The sequence below is a fragment of the Sinocyclocheilus anshuiensis genome, unplaced genomic scaffold (genome assembly GCF_001515605.1).
Source record: "Sinocyclocheilus anshuiensis isolate Anshui unplaced genomic scaffold, SAMN03320099.WGS_v1.1 scaffold2012, whole genome shotgun sequence".
NCBI lineage: Eukaryota > Metazoa > Chordata > Actinopteri > Cypriniformes > Cyprinidae > Sinocyclocheilus > Sinocyclocheilus anshuiensis.
The window spans coordinates 669,079-685,316 of record NW_015555967.1 but is presented as its reverse complement, the minus strand read 5'-3'; the positions used below and the strand labels follow the sequence as shown (position 1 = coordinate 685,316).

Here is a 16,238-nt window from a genome sequence, read left to right as displayed (position 1 = left end):
ACTTAAAGTTCATGGTATATGAAGTCACCACTTTAGTTGAGGGGCCACAAACATGATGAAGTCATGAGAAGCTAATGCTTAGTTAATGATGACTACTGTATTTGGATGTTAACAGAATTCACATACTATGTGCTGTGATTGGCCAATGTTGGGGTCTGTCCATTTACCTGCAGGCTACTATGAAGAAGATATGAACATGCTTGATAACTCATATCATATTTAATGAAAAACATTAGTTCTCACATTAATTTATATACTGTTCTAGCCTGTATGCATGCATGAGGTAATGTGGATGTTTGTATATTCCTTTAATAATTCAAGTAGTCTTAAATGCACAAAATAATGTTTTTTTGAATCATGTGCCATAAGCATAGCTTTATCCACAATGGATAGTAAAGACCTTGTTTTTTGTGAACAAAGAAAACATCATGATCATGCGTAATAAATTATAAATCATGATGATGTACTCACCTTACTTAATGTCTTAATTAAGGTGTTGTTCATCCATGAAGTCATGAATGAAAGACTTTGAGCTCATGTTAGTTCCTGATAATTCATGAGATATTAATGCATGAAGTAATGCATAATTCACACATTAATTTATGCATGAATTCATGGTAATTCATGTACCCTTACCATAAAGTGTTACCGAGTGCAGAGTAATTACAGGCGCTACTTCAGCGAGCAGCCAAGGGCATCTGTGACTCCCCACTCTGACTGAGGCCAAACTACCAGGGCTTCCCTCAACCTTTATTAGGACTCCCCAGTCCCCTCTCTCTGCTTTTTCTCATTCTCTGCAGCTCTCAGCAGTTTTCCCCCTCTTATCTCTCTCACATTTCTTCTCATTTTTCTTTTCCCTCTCTCTGTTTCTTCCTCCTTCATCAGATCTTTACTCTTGGTCTGTTCTCTTTCTTATCTTACCCCATTTCTTATTCTTTCTGTCTCTCTATTGCAGGGGTTTTCAATATCTTAAACCGTGGGCCTCCCCATAAACACCCCCTCCAGTTTCTACAAGGGTGCCAGTGCATCATATTACGTACGAGAATGGAAAGCAATCACAGCAGACCAAATTTACTTAGTTTATCTTTATTAAATCTAAAAAAAAAAAAAAGTCTATGGATATTCATATTTAAATTAAACCCCTTAGGCATCTCTATTTTATTATTATTATTATTATTTATTTAAATGCTTGTATGCACTGCAGTTTTCTATTTGCGTCTTTAATTCAGTTGGCTGAATTAAATTAATTTTGGTTTGCTTTATTTTTTTGCATTATAAACCAAATAACATTTTAGCATGTTTTGCCTTTCCAAAAATACGCAAAATTATTGGATGTTTCATTTCACTTTCTGCACAGAAATTAAAGCTTTATTGGTTTTTCCTCTCTTGAATGGGTATAAAGATATATAGTCTACTGAGCTGAGGCACATTTTCCTATTATTAGTCATTTCAGTAGTGATGCACTACATTTTTAATAACTGAAATACAGTATTTATACAAAAACTGAAATTAAAGTTTTTATTTAGCCGAAAACTGAAATTAAAGTTTTGGTTATTAAATTTGGGTAATTTAACTCAGTATGCTGTTCAGTTGTGTTCTCGTAGTAAAGCTCCTCTGCAATGAGCTGCTTCAGCTGAACGTATTTTACATATTGCTACTCTAGCATCATTTTTGGTCATGGTGAGGTGCGTCCAGTCTGCTGACATGCTTACCTGTTGTAGCTTATCCACATTGTGGGCACAAAATATGTACTGACATGGTCAAACATATCTTTGGAGAAACGCTAATTAAATGACACTGTTTGGGTCAATGATTTTGGCCCTCCAAAACTATTTCAGACAAAACGTCTCAGGTTACTTATGTAACCATGGTTCCCTGAGTACGGAACGAGACACTGCGTCCTCTAGGGGTCGCTATGGGGAACGCCTCGTCGTGACCCGTGTCTGAAGCATACATTGAAAAAACACCAACTCGTTGGCCGGCGACAGCCATGACGTCACTACCGGTGAGACTATAGTATAAATAGGCTCCGGGAGCTACACATCATTCTCTTCTTCGTCTTCATTGACTGTTTTGACGGGTCACGACGAGGCGTTCCCCATAGCGACCCCTAGAGGACGCAGTTCGAAGTTCCCATGAAAGGGAACTAACACTTATTATTATTATTATTAGTATTATTATTAATATTATTATTATTATTATTATTGTTATTGCTATTGTTATTATTATTTCTGGTGCATCACTAATTTTACGTTCTCTCTTTAAGAATAAAAATTTCACACCCCTATACTTAACCATAAACATTAGCTACCCCTCAGATCAGAGGGAAATAAAAATTCACAAACCTTAAAAATCTGATCGATTGGTCATAATGTTGTTGTTCCAGGACCATGATTGTTGATCTAGGCCGTTTTTTTATTCTGTTAAATCACTGTGAGAATCTGTCCTTATGTCCTTTCCATCTTCATCATCACTTTTCTTTCTTTAGTTCTTATCCTTTGCTCTCTACCACAACGTCTCTTTTTAGTTTGTTAGATTCACTGTGTGAAGTACCAGCAAAAAAAAAAAAAGGTGACTTGCTTTAACACATGGCCATTAAAGCTTTTCAAAAACAATTACATTTCCAATGCCACATTTCTTTCACAAGACCCAAATGGGTGAACATTACTGAGTGTTTATGGGTATAAGGGCTGTCCTCAGTCCGTTCATGCAGGGCCCCCTCAAGCGAGGGGTCCGGTGCGACTGCACCAGTTGCACCCCCCATAAGGACGGCCCCGATGGGTATTAATCTTTTGGAGATCAATAATCAAATCAGACACTTCAGTCTTTCTTCTTTCTGTGTTGTATGTTTGACATGGCCTTGTCATCATTGTGTGACCTCAAGTGACCGTCCCCTAAGATAACAACCATGTGCGATTCAGTTATTGTTTATTTTGAATTGACAAAATGAGAGATTGAAAGGATAAATGCTGACTAGCAAGTTTTTTAAATACTGTGGCACAGGCTGCTGAATGTACAAAACTTGGATGAAAGGTGGTTTTACATGCTGGTTTGTATTCGATACTTGCAGTGGTGGACGTGTTATATGTAACTATAAAGCAATCTGACTCTCTGGGATGACAGCCCAACAGTAATGGAGCCTTGCCCGTTCATGACGTCAACACCAGCACTTAAGTGCTCAGAAATTATTAAGGTAAATGTCTAACTTTTCTGTCTGCTGCTCCTTATCCTCTGCCCCTTCTAAAACACACACACACACACACACACTTCTTTTGTGTGTCTCCCTCTTGTTAGAGGTCAAACTCAATCTGTCCTTGTCAGGTTTAATCAAAGTATCCACAAATTCAATTTCAGCTGCTGTGTGAGAGAGCCTATTAAAGCATTCTTTGTCATTCGCAATGTCATTAGGCAGTGAGACGAGAGGGCATGGGGGTGATTCCGATTCTGATGCATTTACTCATCGTTTTAGAGTAAATAAAGCCCAAGTGCTCTTTGTCAGTACCTAAAGGTGCCAAAATTCCTTTACTCTCTGAGACATGATCTGTGAGACATGAACAGTAATATTATGACTCTCCTATAATACATTCTCATTCTACACTTATCTGTGCATCAAAACGTCACACTGCAAAAATCATTTTGTTAAACTGTATTTCGTTTCCCAAAAGAAATATACTTAAAACAAGATGAATATAAAACTCAAGTCCATTAATAATTGTTTTCAGAGAATTAAGTTTATTTTCTGTTTTACTGGTTTCAAGCACATAAACATAAACATTGTTAAATTTAAGCATAAAGGAACTGCCAAAGAGGTAAGAAAAAATAAAGATACATTTTTCTGAAAAGACATTTCTATTCTCATACACTATTTTGCTTCTCAGTAAAATTATAATGCTTTAAGGATGTTCAGGTATTTTTACTGAACACAAGAGATCAGTAATTCTAAGTAATTTTACAATTAGACTAAGTTATATAATTTGTAGTACCGTGATTATACTAAGGTATCACACCTGATGTGACACCTGAAGATTGCAAAGACTTTGAAACGAGGAAAAAAGTAGCTTACATTTTGTCCGTATGCAGTTAATGTTGCTACAGAATTGTTTCCTTCTTAAAAATACTACTGTTGCGTTGCCTGTCTTTAAAAGTTATTTTTTCCCAGAAAGGTCCTTTTAGGTGACAGCAGGCTGTGCAATAACTAAAAAGCTCCATATAGATAAAGCATTCTTTATTCTTGTCTTACAAAGCTCTGCTTCCCCCACTAATTTTAGATGTCTGCCTCAAATACAAATTCAGCATTGCAAAGGTACATTTCCCCCCTCTATTTTATGCCATTTTTGAGCCTCATTTCCTTTTATAGTGATTTTTTTTTGTAAATATAATGTTTTATCAATAATGTTTGATGAATATGATACGTGACTATTTGGTCCAGCTTGAATTAGCTCATGCTAATCACAGGCTAGTGGCATTTATCTCAGTGCTGCCTTTTCTCTGATCTCTTTCAGGCAAATTTAGTCCTAATCTGATCTCTTCCAAAATGATGGAACTTTTCTACAATCCACTTCTACAAGTCCAGCCCTCCAACCCAGAGGCAGGACTGAAATAAACCTTCAAAACAAAAGCATCAGTCCCTTCAGCTTTAATTATCTTTTCATCTGGAATCAAATTCTCGATATCTTTGGTTGTGTAATGGTATAAGCTGATGTTTGTATGTTTTATCAACTATCATTATCAACAAAAGAGTCTGCATGGGAAACTCGTTTGGCTGCTGTTGCAGCCGCAAAACTAATCGGATATTCATTTCATACAGATGGTAGTGAGCAGTGATTGCTGCAGCTGAGATTTGTCCGAATTGGAGCTCTCTGGACAGCTGACTAGGAAGACGTTTTGGAGTGTTAGTGTCATTGCAGATGTTACATTCCCAGAAAAGTCCATAAAAATATGGCTCAAAGTACTGTGTTAAAGTAATTTTTCATATTGATTATTCACTGGTGTTTTACCCATATTTTGAATAACGCATTGCATTACGTGTTGTTGATTTTTTTTTTTTAGGGTTATAGGAAATGTCTGTGAACTTATTCAATTTTTCTACATTTTTTGTTTCGTATAGTTCATGTGTTTTAAAACTAAGTCTAAAATTGGAATTACTAGAAGTGACCCATCTGCAACTTGTCAAATACAGAATGCGCTAATTATTAAATTAAGAGCTTGTAACAGGGAAACTCCAACCTCTGAGTTCATTTTGGAAGGCTGCTAGTGGAGGATAGAACAAATTAATGCTGTTACCTCTGAGAATGCCTCGGCTAATGTTAAGACCAATAAAACATGCACAGTAGGGGCCATTAGTCCCATGTGGGTTCTCTTTCCTGCCACATTATTAGCTCTTTCAGATGGTCAATCACAAATCGTCCCACCGGCCCTGACATGGGGATCAATAGTGTTAACCGTCCAGTAACATGATGCCTTTAGGTCTTTCATTTCTGTCATATTTACCTCTCTCGTCCAATATCTTTATTTGTGTCTTCCTCTAGGATCGTCCAGAGGGACCTGAGAGAGGCAACTGCACAGTACATCTTTAGTTCATCTGTTGACTAACAAAATCATTAATGAACTACATCTTAATTCAATTATTACTTCAGCAAGTGCTGTGTTGTGAGCTCAGAGAGAGAACAAAAACTAAATTTAATTGACTGTACCAGCAGCTTGATGATCAATACTGTTCATACCGGTTACATCACTTTATTATGTTACTTTTACATAAATTAATATGAATAGATAGATAGATAGACAGATAGACAGACAGACAGACACACACACACACATACATATATATATATAATTTAGACAGAATACAATTAAACCTTGAATTATGTTAATTTATTATGCAAAAAAAGGTAAAAGACTATGATACACAGGGCCGCTGCTGGCCAAATGGGTGCCCTAAGCAGAATTGTATTGTTGTGCCCCCTCCCCCAAATATTATGGATGTAAAAAACAACAACAACAAAAACTAAGCAGTTTTACTATGATAAAACCATGGTTAATTTTTTTTGTAAGGTTTGTGATGTCCACATGTTTTTGTTGAAGAAATTATTGAGGCTGTCGCATTTCTTTTGCAAAAAGGTGGCCAAAAATGAAAGATTAAGTGGATATTTGAATTAAATGTTTGGTCAATATTAAAGGACTTGATCGTCCTGTAAGTGTAACAGCAGCAGTTACCAGGTTTGTAATAATATGTAATGTACATAGATTGTTTACTTTGTAGTACATTATGTATTTTAACAGTGTTATTCAATGAAACCACTTAATTATTAATTAACCAATCATTATTGCCTCGTTGTTTTATATAATGCATTTTAAGTAATTTTAAAGGATGTTGTTGGCTTAGGTCTGATTTTATTTTATTTTATTTCATACAAAAAATATGATCTTAATACTTCTTTGTAAACTATTATTTGAAGTAACAAAACCATGGTTAATTTGTATACCATCCATGGCTACAAGAACCATGATTTTTGGTTTTATTCATAAAACCATGGCTAATTTTTATAAGGGAACATGGAAAGTCAATATTAGATGCGTTGTTGGTGGTTAAATTATCACCGACATTAAAAAACGTTATTAACGTCAACAGCAAAAAACGTTTCACAGGATTGTCAATGTAGGCTACCTGAAAGTGATGCATGGGCTTCATCCTTTTTTCTTTTTCTTTTCTCGGCGCCGGATCGCTGATGTCTTTTCACGGGCATAATTGTCCATCAATTATGATCATTTGCATTCAGCCGCAAATATGAGGTGCAAGCGGTTTTTTTTCGCGGATGCGGGAATAGGTTGTTTGCAATCACGTGATTTTGATGACGCGCGAAATGCAGCTGGAGGGCAGGAAGTGATTTTTCTCTCCATAGAAATCACCAGCAGAAACTCAAAATGCCTGTGTTTTGTGTTGTTTATGGATGCTCAAATAGGCCAAACCGAGAAACCACACGGCGCCAAGAAGTCAAAAGTCAAGAAATGCACTGAAAAACGCAGGAAAAAGTGGCTTGTAAACCTGCGTCTGCGGTCGGGAGGAGCAAAGCCGGATAATGCTTGTGTGTGCAAATGGTTAATATAATATAATATATTAAAATATTAATAAAGAAATATATAAATAGATACAGGGCGACACTGTCAGAATTCACTGAATGCTAAACGCCACACATAGACACGATGTAAATAAGATATTATTTGCAGTCCTGAGAGCTTCATATCACGGAATCGTGAGATTGCGATAAACTGAAGTGGGAATTTTGAGTGTCTGCTGGTGATTTCTATGGAGAGAAAAATCACTTCCTGCCCTCCAGCTGCATTTCGCGCGTCTTCAGTGACGTCATGTGCAAACAACCTATGGCGCGTCACGTGTGCTTAGCCTACTACGTTAAAATGCATTAAAAAAAAAATAATAAATAAATAAATAAATATATATATATATATATATATATATATATTCATCTTTAGATTTTTATTTATGTATATGTATAAGTTAATTTTAATATTAATATAGAACGAACTTTTTTTTTTTGAGCAACTGGTTTGGTGCCCCCCTGGGAGTTGGTGCCCTACGCAAGGTGCCCTGTGTACTCTGCGTATAGGGAGCGGTGGTACTGATGCAAGATATTCCAGAAGGTTTAAAAGCAGAAAAGTCCAACTTTTTATGTTACCGAGATTTTTTTTTACCCCGTTACAGAACAGATTATTTTTCTATGTAAAAATGTGTTACAAATATGTACCTTAATATTTAACATTTCAAAAGTTCAAAATGAAATCTTACATTTAGCTGTTGGTCTTGTTTTTTGTTTTTGTTTTTTTGCTGATGAACTTGTAGATGCGCATTGCAGATGAAATTCCACTGGGTGGACTGTTTGTTTGTTTGTTTATTTATTTTATTTTATTTTTTTCATTTAAAGTAATGTTGCAGGTATTGAGCCAAAAATTACTGGGTTTACTTTTTACATGGTCATGCCAGGAGTTAAATTTAGACAGAAATTGTTAGTATGCCGTTTTATTATGCAATGTGTAAGTCTTAAGTCTTAAGACAGGTAACCTCTTACCTGTGTAAGCAGATTAGCTGAAAAGGGAAATTTATATAAATAATAATAATTAAGTACAATTATTTATATCAGCTGCCGGTAGTAACTGTAGAAGAATTAATATTACCATCAACTAATCTGTCCAGCGAACATTCAGTGTAATCCAATAGTCTCTGCACAGACACTATTTGAAGAGAACTGAACTAACTGAGCTGGACGATGACATCACTGAATCAACAATGAACTGACTTTAACAAACTGACTGTGTTCTTTTGTCCTCTTGCACTATCAGCACACCTTTTTCCTGTTTAACACTGTAAAGCTGCTTTGAGACAATCTGTATTGTATAAAGCACTATATAAATAAATAAAGGTAATTTTATATAAACTCTAAGAAATTATATTTTTGTGGCCACAGAAAATACTTTCTTACAGTACTAGTGCATTAGAGCATGTAACAAGATTGGATCGTAAAAGGGACATTATCCAGAATCAGAAACTCGTGTACTTTGTGCACAAAAGTTTTATTAACTAAACACTAACACAAACTAGTCTAACAAACATTCACACACTCACGCATACACAGGGGAGTTAAAGTGGATTAATGAAACCGTTAGAGAAACCAGAGAATGCAGCTATGGAAAACGAGTCAGTTAACCACCTGAGAAGAAACAGCTAATCGTTTATAACGTGGTCTACAGCTTACACTAAACCTCTGTTTTGTTTAGTTAAATGTACGATACTTGCATTGCCTTGGCCATTGAACGAATGTCTAGATGTAGTCTCAGATGAAAGTCTTGATGGTTTAAAGGCTTGGTGGTGTTGGAATTGCGATCACGTTCTACCGGGTTTGAAGAGTGATGAACTCCAAAGATGTTATTCTGACTCAGTGGTGGTCCTCCAGGTGGAAATTCGCAACATGGCTGGTTCTGCGGGTGTGTGGGAGGTCCCGTGGGTCGCAGTCAGACCGGATGTCAGAGAGACGAGAGGGTAAGAATGCCAAAGAAAATAGAGAAGAGCGAGGGCACTGATGTGAGGCCTTTTAACTTCTATGGAGGTCACACCTCCAGGGGGTCGTTGAGCCAAAGGTGACTCTTTGTCTTTGAACATTGTATCTTGCATATGCAAATGGTTTGGGTGTTGATGCAAAAACTATTAAAAATTCCTAGAACACTAACATGTTGCATGGGTATCAACATAAACACTTCCATTTAGATAATCAAAATACGAATTTGTAGATACCAACTTGGTATAGGTGAGGTTACAGTAACTAGTGATTCTATCATAAGAATGCATAAAAAAGTATACAATACAAAAAACAATTTACAACAATATAAAGAACTGTGATAACACACACAAAGAAAGGTTTGTCTACGAATTAATGAAAGGAGTCCTTATAGGCAGTATGTGTCTGTTTCAGAGGGAATTAAGTAAGAGGGAGAATCTTTCGACATGTCATTAGGTTGTAAAGTTTATCTGGTCTGGCTGAGGTGTCCTGGTTGCCATGGTAACCAGTGGTCTGGGGGGTTGTTCACAGACATCACAGCATCTGGTCTGATTGTTGGGTAAGGGGGTCTCTTGGATTATTTGTAAAATATAACAAATAATTGTGTGTCTGATTTATCCAGGTGTTACAGCGGTAATCAATAGCATGTTCATAGAACTTAAGCATAGCATAAGAACCTGAACCCTGAATGCTCTTTTAAAATAAGATACAGTGTTTTCTCATATTTTAATATAAGAAAATGAACAAAAACTTCATGCAGTAAAAGTACAGGCTGCATAATCTCAACATAATCTCTGCCAGAACTTTTGCTTAATCATCAGTGATTTTCTCTCTTCCTTGTCCTTCTGTCTTTTGCGGTGACTCACTTTTTGTCTTTCCTTTTTCTCCTTTCCTTCCTCTCCTCCACCTCTTCCATCTCTCCTTTACTTCCTTCCTCTCCACATTACTATCTCTTCCTATCTCTCTTTCACTCACTCTTTCTTTCTGACCCCTGGCACTCTCAGTACTCGGATGAGAGGCTACCTAACACTGTGCAGTGTGATCAGGTGTTGTTGAGTAAGCAAGATAGACAGCCCATCTTCAGCGGTCAGCTTAATGCTGTCCTCCTCCAGTGCCACGTCCTCGTGACCTGAGCAACTCCTTTAGACCAAACCCAGCTAGCAGAACTACTACATTACCCTTGCTACACATCTGCAGACCTCCTAACTCTTTTTCTTCTTTTTAAATGTAATTTTACATTTTGAAGGTTGTATGCAGGACAGGAAATTAACTTTTCTTTCAGCTACAATAGTATGTTCACCATTCATTTCTCTTTTTTCCCTCAGATTCAAACAAGGCACTCCATTTTTAGCAGAAATCACTAAATCTTGACAGCTGTAATCTCATATTAATTGACTCTTTAAAAGAAAACGTACATTATAGGCTGCTTGCACCCTGAACATTGATCTAATCAGAATGTACACATAAACAAGTGTACTATGTAGCAACAGCATTTTTTTCCCCAAGGCCAGTGTGAGCTATCTTAAATGTTTCCCACCACAGAGCTGGTCCACCCACAACTGTGAAAAAAATCTCACTTGGCTGGTGACAGTTGTTAATTTCCCACCGTAATGGAGTGCACTGGAACTCTAAGGCTGTGTTTACCCAGCAGCAGAAAGTGGTTATCTGCCAGTTGTCAGTTTTAGTGTGATTAAATATAGTTACATTCACACACAGTTTGTTTATTAATGACAGTGAAGTCCACATTCTGTAACCAAATTGACTCCCTTACACTTTCAGAATTCACAACCTAATTTTGAGAGTGACTTTGATTAGTCTGTGCTGTGATCAGAACTGCACTGGGCATCTAGTTGGCCATCACTCCATACACTGCAATAGTCACTCTGCACTGCACGCATGCTTATCATGTGGGGCTCTGGAGATATTAATGGTAAGTCATCTGAAGTTTCAGCTCCAGATGCTGTTTCCACTGTTGTCTTCTTAAAAATAAAACATTCAAAGCCAAAGTCAGATAAATAGGATTTGACAGGTGAACTTGAGCCTTAGTTGGATTCATTTATTAAATAAGATCATGATAATTGTGGTAAGAGTTTCTAGTGTTAGGGAAGATACCATCTTTAATATTTACTTTAGATGCTGATTTCAGATGTTGCTCCCAGCTATTGCCTTGACTTTGATTATTCATTCATATAGAAGCTGTTGTATATTGTAAAGAAAAATTCGAGATTAGCCTATGTGAGGGGTTTTCTCGCACCTTTGCTGATAATAATCGGTTCTCTCTCGCTCTGTCTCTCTCCTCCTCTATAAGGAGATTTGTTGTTGAATAAAGCCAAACTCTCTGCAGAAGCCAAGTGCTCCATAAAACTGTGAAGGTGTAAAACAGCCTCTGCTATAAAGAGAACAGGTGTGTGTGTGTGTGTGTGTGTGTGTGTGTGTGTGTGTGGTTTACGTTTCTATACCATCTCCACCTTGCGTGAAATTGGGCGCTGGGAAAACAGAGAGGGTGATCATTGATTAATCAGTATACGTTAATGAGCTACATCGATTGAGAGACCAGTAGACTCAGCGCCAACCTCAGAGGGTGTGAGACCACGACGCCATCTTAGAGCAGCAAGGGAACCCATCCTAAACCAGAGACTCAGGGAGACAGGTGTGCGTGAGACAGATGTGAAGGGTGTTGCAGGTACAGCAGGGGCTTGACATTGTTATGATGGATGTATATGGATCACTGACCTGACAATGCATCAGTGATCCCATGAACCCACACTGCTGTGGCTAGGTGACGCCCACTAATTTGTCAAGTTTTGGCCACTTCAGTTCACCCACAGTGCTATGGATTGAATTTTGAAGCACAACTCGCATGTCACAACTTGAGGTATTCAGAAGGACTTCCTCGCTGAAAAGTACCAGCAAAGGCTAACAGGCCATATTAACCATCCAAACCTTAACCCCTGGTAGATAAGCACTAAATCAGCACTAACAAGAATAAACTTGTCTAGACAAGCATGAGGATTCAAATCTTTGCAGCAGGATTAGATGTAAGTGTTAGGATAAGGAAAGACCTGAAGCAGAAATATCACCTATGCTAGCAATGCAATATTATATGTCATTTCCTGAGCCAGTTTTTGTGTGTTTGCATGTGTGAAAATATATTTGCATTTCAGTATGTCTCTAAATCACATTATGCTAAAGGTACTATATTAAAGGATTGTAAATATTACAGAATATGGTCCCAGGAGCAGGACAGGCTATCAGTGTTACTTATCATAAAAATACATGCACACGTACTCTCCCTTTCACATTCATTTCTGTTTATACCCATATTTTTTCTGATGATTGCAGTGTTGTGCATTTCATGTTCATTGGTAAAAGAGGCGGATAAAGAGGAAGATTAATATCCCTGACTATAATCATTTTCGTTTACGTACAAAACACCCACTCTCTCTCTCTCACTCTCAAATACTCACACACTCCCTCACTGACTTATCTCTTTATCCCTTCTCTCTCTCATTTTGTTTTTACATTGACAGTTATTTTATTCATTATGTAGTCTATAAGGCTGTGGCATCAATTGCACAATGTCATAAGCATTTGGTCCCCCATCTTTATCGAAAGATATCACAAAACTCACAACCAATGGCGGTGACACCAAACAGAGTTGTTCTTGTTGCAATAAAACTGGTAGTCAGAGTTGTGGACACTGGTGTTTTGCATTTTTGCCCTGTAGGTTGGCATAACAATCGCAGAGCTTCTGTCTCAGTATCAGTGCTGTAATCAGAGAGCATGCTGGGGTTTTTTTTTTTTCTGTTTGGCCAGTGGCAAGGTTACCGGAACTAAAACATGACCGGAGTCCAACTTCCAATTTCATGGCACCACTGAGTAACAATCTTTTATGAAACAGTTTAAATTAAATATTAATATGCAGACATGCTTGCCCATGTGTGGACATAGAAGAGATGATGTGTCTCGGGGTAATAATTAGCATCCTAAGGGCAGGTCTTAATGCAACCCAGAATAGCCTATGTTTGTGGGACGCTTTGAAAGACTGTAAATCACACCTTTTAAAGGGCTTGCCTCTTCCGGCTCTGTTCATGTCATAAAATAGCAGTCAATCCCCTTCCTCCCTTATAAAAGTCTGAATAAATCCCATAACGTTGCAACTTAATGAGCTTAGTGGTTTTCTCCTTTATGTGACCTATGGAGCATTGCTTTACATAGACAACTGTTTTTCAGACCAGACTGTATTTCAGCATTGTATCCTTACATTTGTACCACAAACAGCTTGAACTCGAGTGCGACTGTGAAGTGTCAATGGAGAAGCCAAGAAGAATGACATCAGTTTGAAACTTTAGGTCAAAACATTTTTCGTTCTGCTGTTTTGCAAGAAAGCAGTTACCTTTCGTTTTTCTTAAATTGGTGGATTTGGTTCCACCAGTTAAGAGTGGTTAAAAAAGAAAAGTTATAAATGAACCTACCTGGTCTTTTTTCTGTTCTTCCTCTGCGGCCGCCACATAACCGTACTTTTGATATGAGAACAAGAATTTGTTTCTGGCAAAGGGACTTGTTGCTCTTGGGGCAAGGCTTGCGTTTGTTGGCTATTGGCTGGTTGGCTTGGTCGCCCTTGACTGCCCGTTTTTGTCTGATGAGAGAACTGGCAAGAGCTGCCATCTTCCCCCCCCCCTCTCACCTTTGGGAGGGGGGTCTCTGTTTGCTTAAGAGACGCTCTCTGGATGCTCTTGTCTTTTTACCAGCAGCACAAAGAGATAAAAGTCAGGGGTCAAACCTCGCACGGCGAACCAAGAATTCAGGTAGGTTCCTCACGTGTCCGTGTGTTTCCCTCCAGTAAGGGAAGAGGTTAAGTTCTGGTCCACTCACAACCTGTCCATGGTTTGTCCTTCATTATGTTTGTTTCGCTAAATACATATTGACACCACAACAAATCCGTAAAATGAAAATCGACGCGATCACATTTCCACAAAAAGGTACAGAAAGAGGCTGACAAAGTCATTGTTGCGACATTGCCGACATATTCTCCCCCCCTCTCTTCTCCCTTCCCCTCCCCTTGTGTCTTGTTCCTGAAGACAAAAACACTAAACAAAGCTAAAGTTTAGCACACAGAAACGATGAGCTTTCTCACCCACACATGGCTGGTCCTCGTGGAAAGTTCTTCACTCACCAGCAGCAGAATTATTTGATTCAAATCAGGAACAGATCCTGTCAGAAATGGGCAGATGGTCAGCCTGTAGTTCCTATGGCTAACTTTAGTTGTGCTGGGGGGAAAATAATAATAATCTGGAGTGGTAATCCAGCACTCCCACGTCCAGAGGCACTTCTGCTTCAGCTGCTGGGATGGACAAAGCCTTGAGTCGCAGGACGTGAGCCGGCAAAAGAAGAATGGACTCCGAGAAATTTCCCTTCTGCCTCTTCTGGCACGCGCTATCTCTCCCCACAGCCCTACATTGCCCCCCCTCCCCCACCCCACCCCAAAGCCAGCAAGCGTGTGTGTATGTGGGTGTGTGTGCAAATCCAGCGGCTACCACCAGTAAAGGTGACATTCATGGGAGAACAAGTAAGGGAGGGAGAGCGAGTGCAATCGAGTGAGGGAAGGAGAGCGAGAGAGGGTAAAAGAGAGTGGGAGAAGAACAAGAATGATGAATGAGAACAATGGAGAGGAGAAAACAGAAAGATGAAGGGAGAGAAAAAGAGGAGGGTGAGAGAGAGTTAACGCTACTGTTCTTCCTTCACTCTGCCGTGTCTGTCCTTGATGGGGTAGAGTGGACGAGAGAGAGAGAGCGAGAGAGCGCTTTAGGTGCCAATGGTGACAGTTTTCAGTCACCTCAGGAAGAACATTGCAGTCGTGCGTTCCGAGTCAGTTATCACTGCCAAATTCACACACTCGCACACACATTTATCCCCCTCACCCATCTCTCTCTCTCTGATACACACATCCTCATGTACACAATCACTTTTAGGAGATTAGGATTGTACCACTTTTATTGGTTTAGCGTTCAGTTTCGTGCAGTCTGTGTGCTGGGAGTGCTTGATTCTCTTCTCCCTTCCCCTCCCCTTGTGTCTTGTTCCTGAAGACAAAAACACTAAACAAAGCTAAAGTTTAGCACACAGAAACGATGAGCTTTCTCACCCACACATGGCTGGTCCTCGTGGAAAGTTCTTCACTCACCAGCAGCAGAATTATTTGATTCAAATCAGGAACAGATCCTGTCAGAAATGGGCAGATGGTCAGCCTGTAGTTCCTATGGCTAACTTTAGTTGTGCTGGGGGGAAAATAATAATAATCTGGAGTGGTAATCCAGCACTCCCACGTCCAGAGGCACTTCTGCTTCAGCTGCTGGGATGGACAAAGCCTTGAGTCGCAGGACGTGAGCCGGCAAAAGAAGAATGGACTCCGAGAAATTTCCCTTCTGCCTCTTCTGGCACGCGCTATCTCTCCCCACAGCCCTACATTGCCCCCCCTCCCCCACCCCACCCCAAAGCCAGCAAGCGTGTGTGTATGTGGGTGTGTGTGCAAATCCAGCGGCTACCACCAGTAAAGGTGACATTCATGGGAGAACAAGTAAGGGAGGGAGAGCGAGTGCAATCGAGTGAGGGAAGGAGAGCGAGAGAGGGTAAAAGAGAGTGGGAGAAGAACAAGAATGATGAATGAGAACAATGGAGAGGAGAAAACAGAAAGATGAAGGGAGAGAAAAAGAGGAGGGTGAGAGAGAGTTAACGCTACTGTTCTTCCTTCACTCTGCCGTGTCTGTCCTTGATGGGTAGAGTGGAGCAGAGAGAGCGAGAGAGAGCGCTTTAGGTGCCAATGGTGACAGTTTTCAGTCACCTCAGGAAGAACATTGCAGTCATGCGTTCCGAGTCAGTTATCACTGCCAAATTCACACACTCGCACACACATTTATCCCCCTCACCCATCTCTCTCTCTCTGATACACACATCCTCATGTACACAATCACTTTTAGGAGATTAGGATTGTACCACTTTTATTGGTTTAGCGTTCAGTTTCGTGCAGTCTGTGTGCTGGGAGTGCTTGATGTTTCCTGAAGGTCTAAATCTGACGCAAACAGAAAGACTTTCTCTGTCTTATCTATCTTTTTCTTTTATCCTCTTTTTTACTCATTTACTTTATTGCTGTTCGTCTCAAAGCCCCCCCACCCA

At 39.1% G+C, this 16,238-nt stretch overlaps 1 protein-coding gene across 1 annotated transcript in view; it reads right to left on the bottom strand.

The window, feature by feature from the left end:
• Window positions 1-14,289, bottom strand: part of LOC107676016 (fibroblast growth factor 11-like) — a 49,819-nt gene extending 35,530 nt beyond the window's left edge. The window contains exon 1 of the mRNA XM_016470537.1: window positions 13,544-14,289. Coding sequence (XP_016326023.1) covers window positions 13,544-13,736 — 193 coding nt within the window. The 5' untranslated portion in view covers window positions 13,737-14,289. The remainder of the gene's footprint in view (window positions 1-13,543) is intronic.
• Window positions 14,290-16,238: the final 1,949 nt, after the last annotated feature.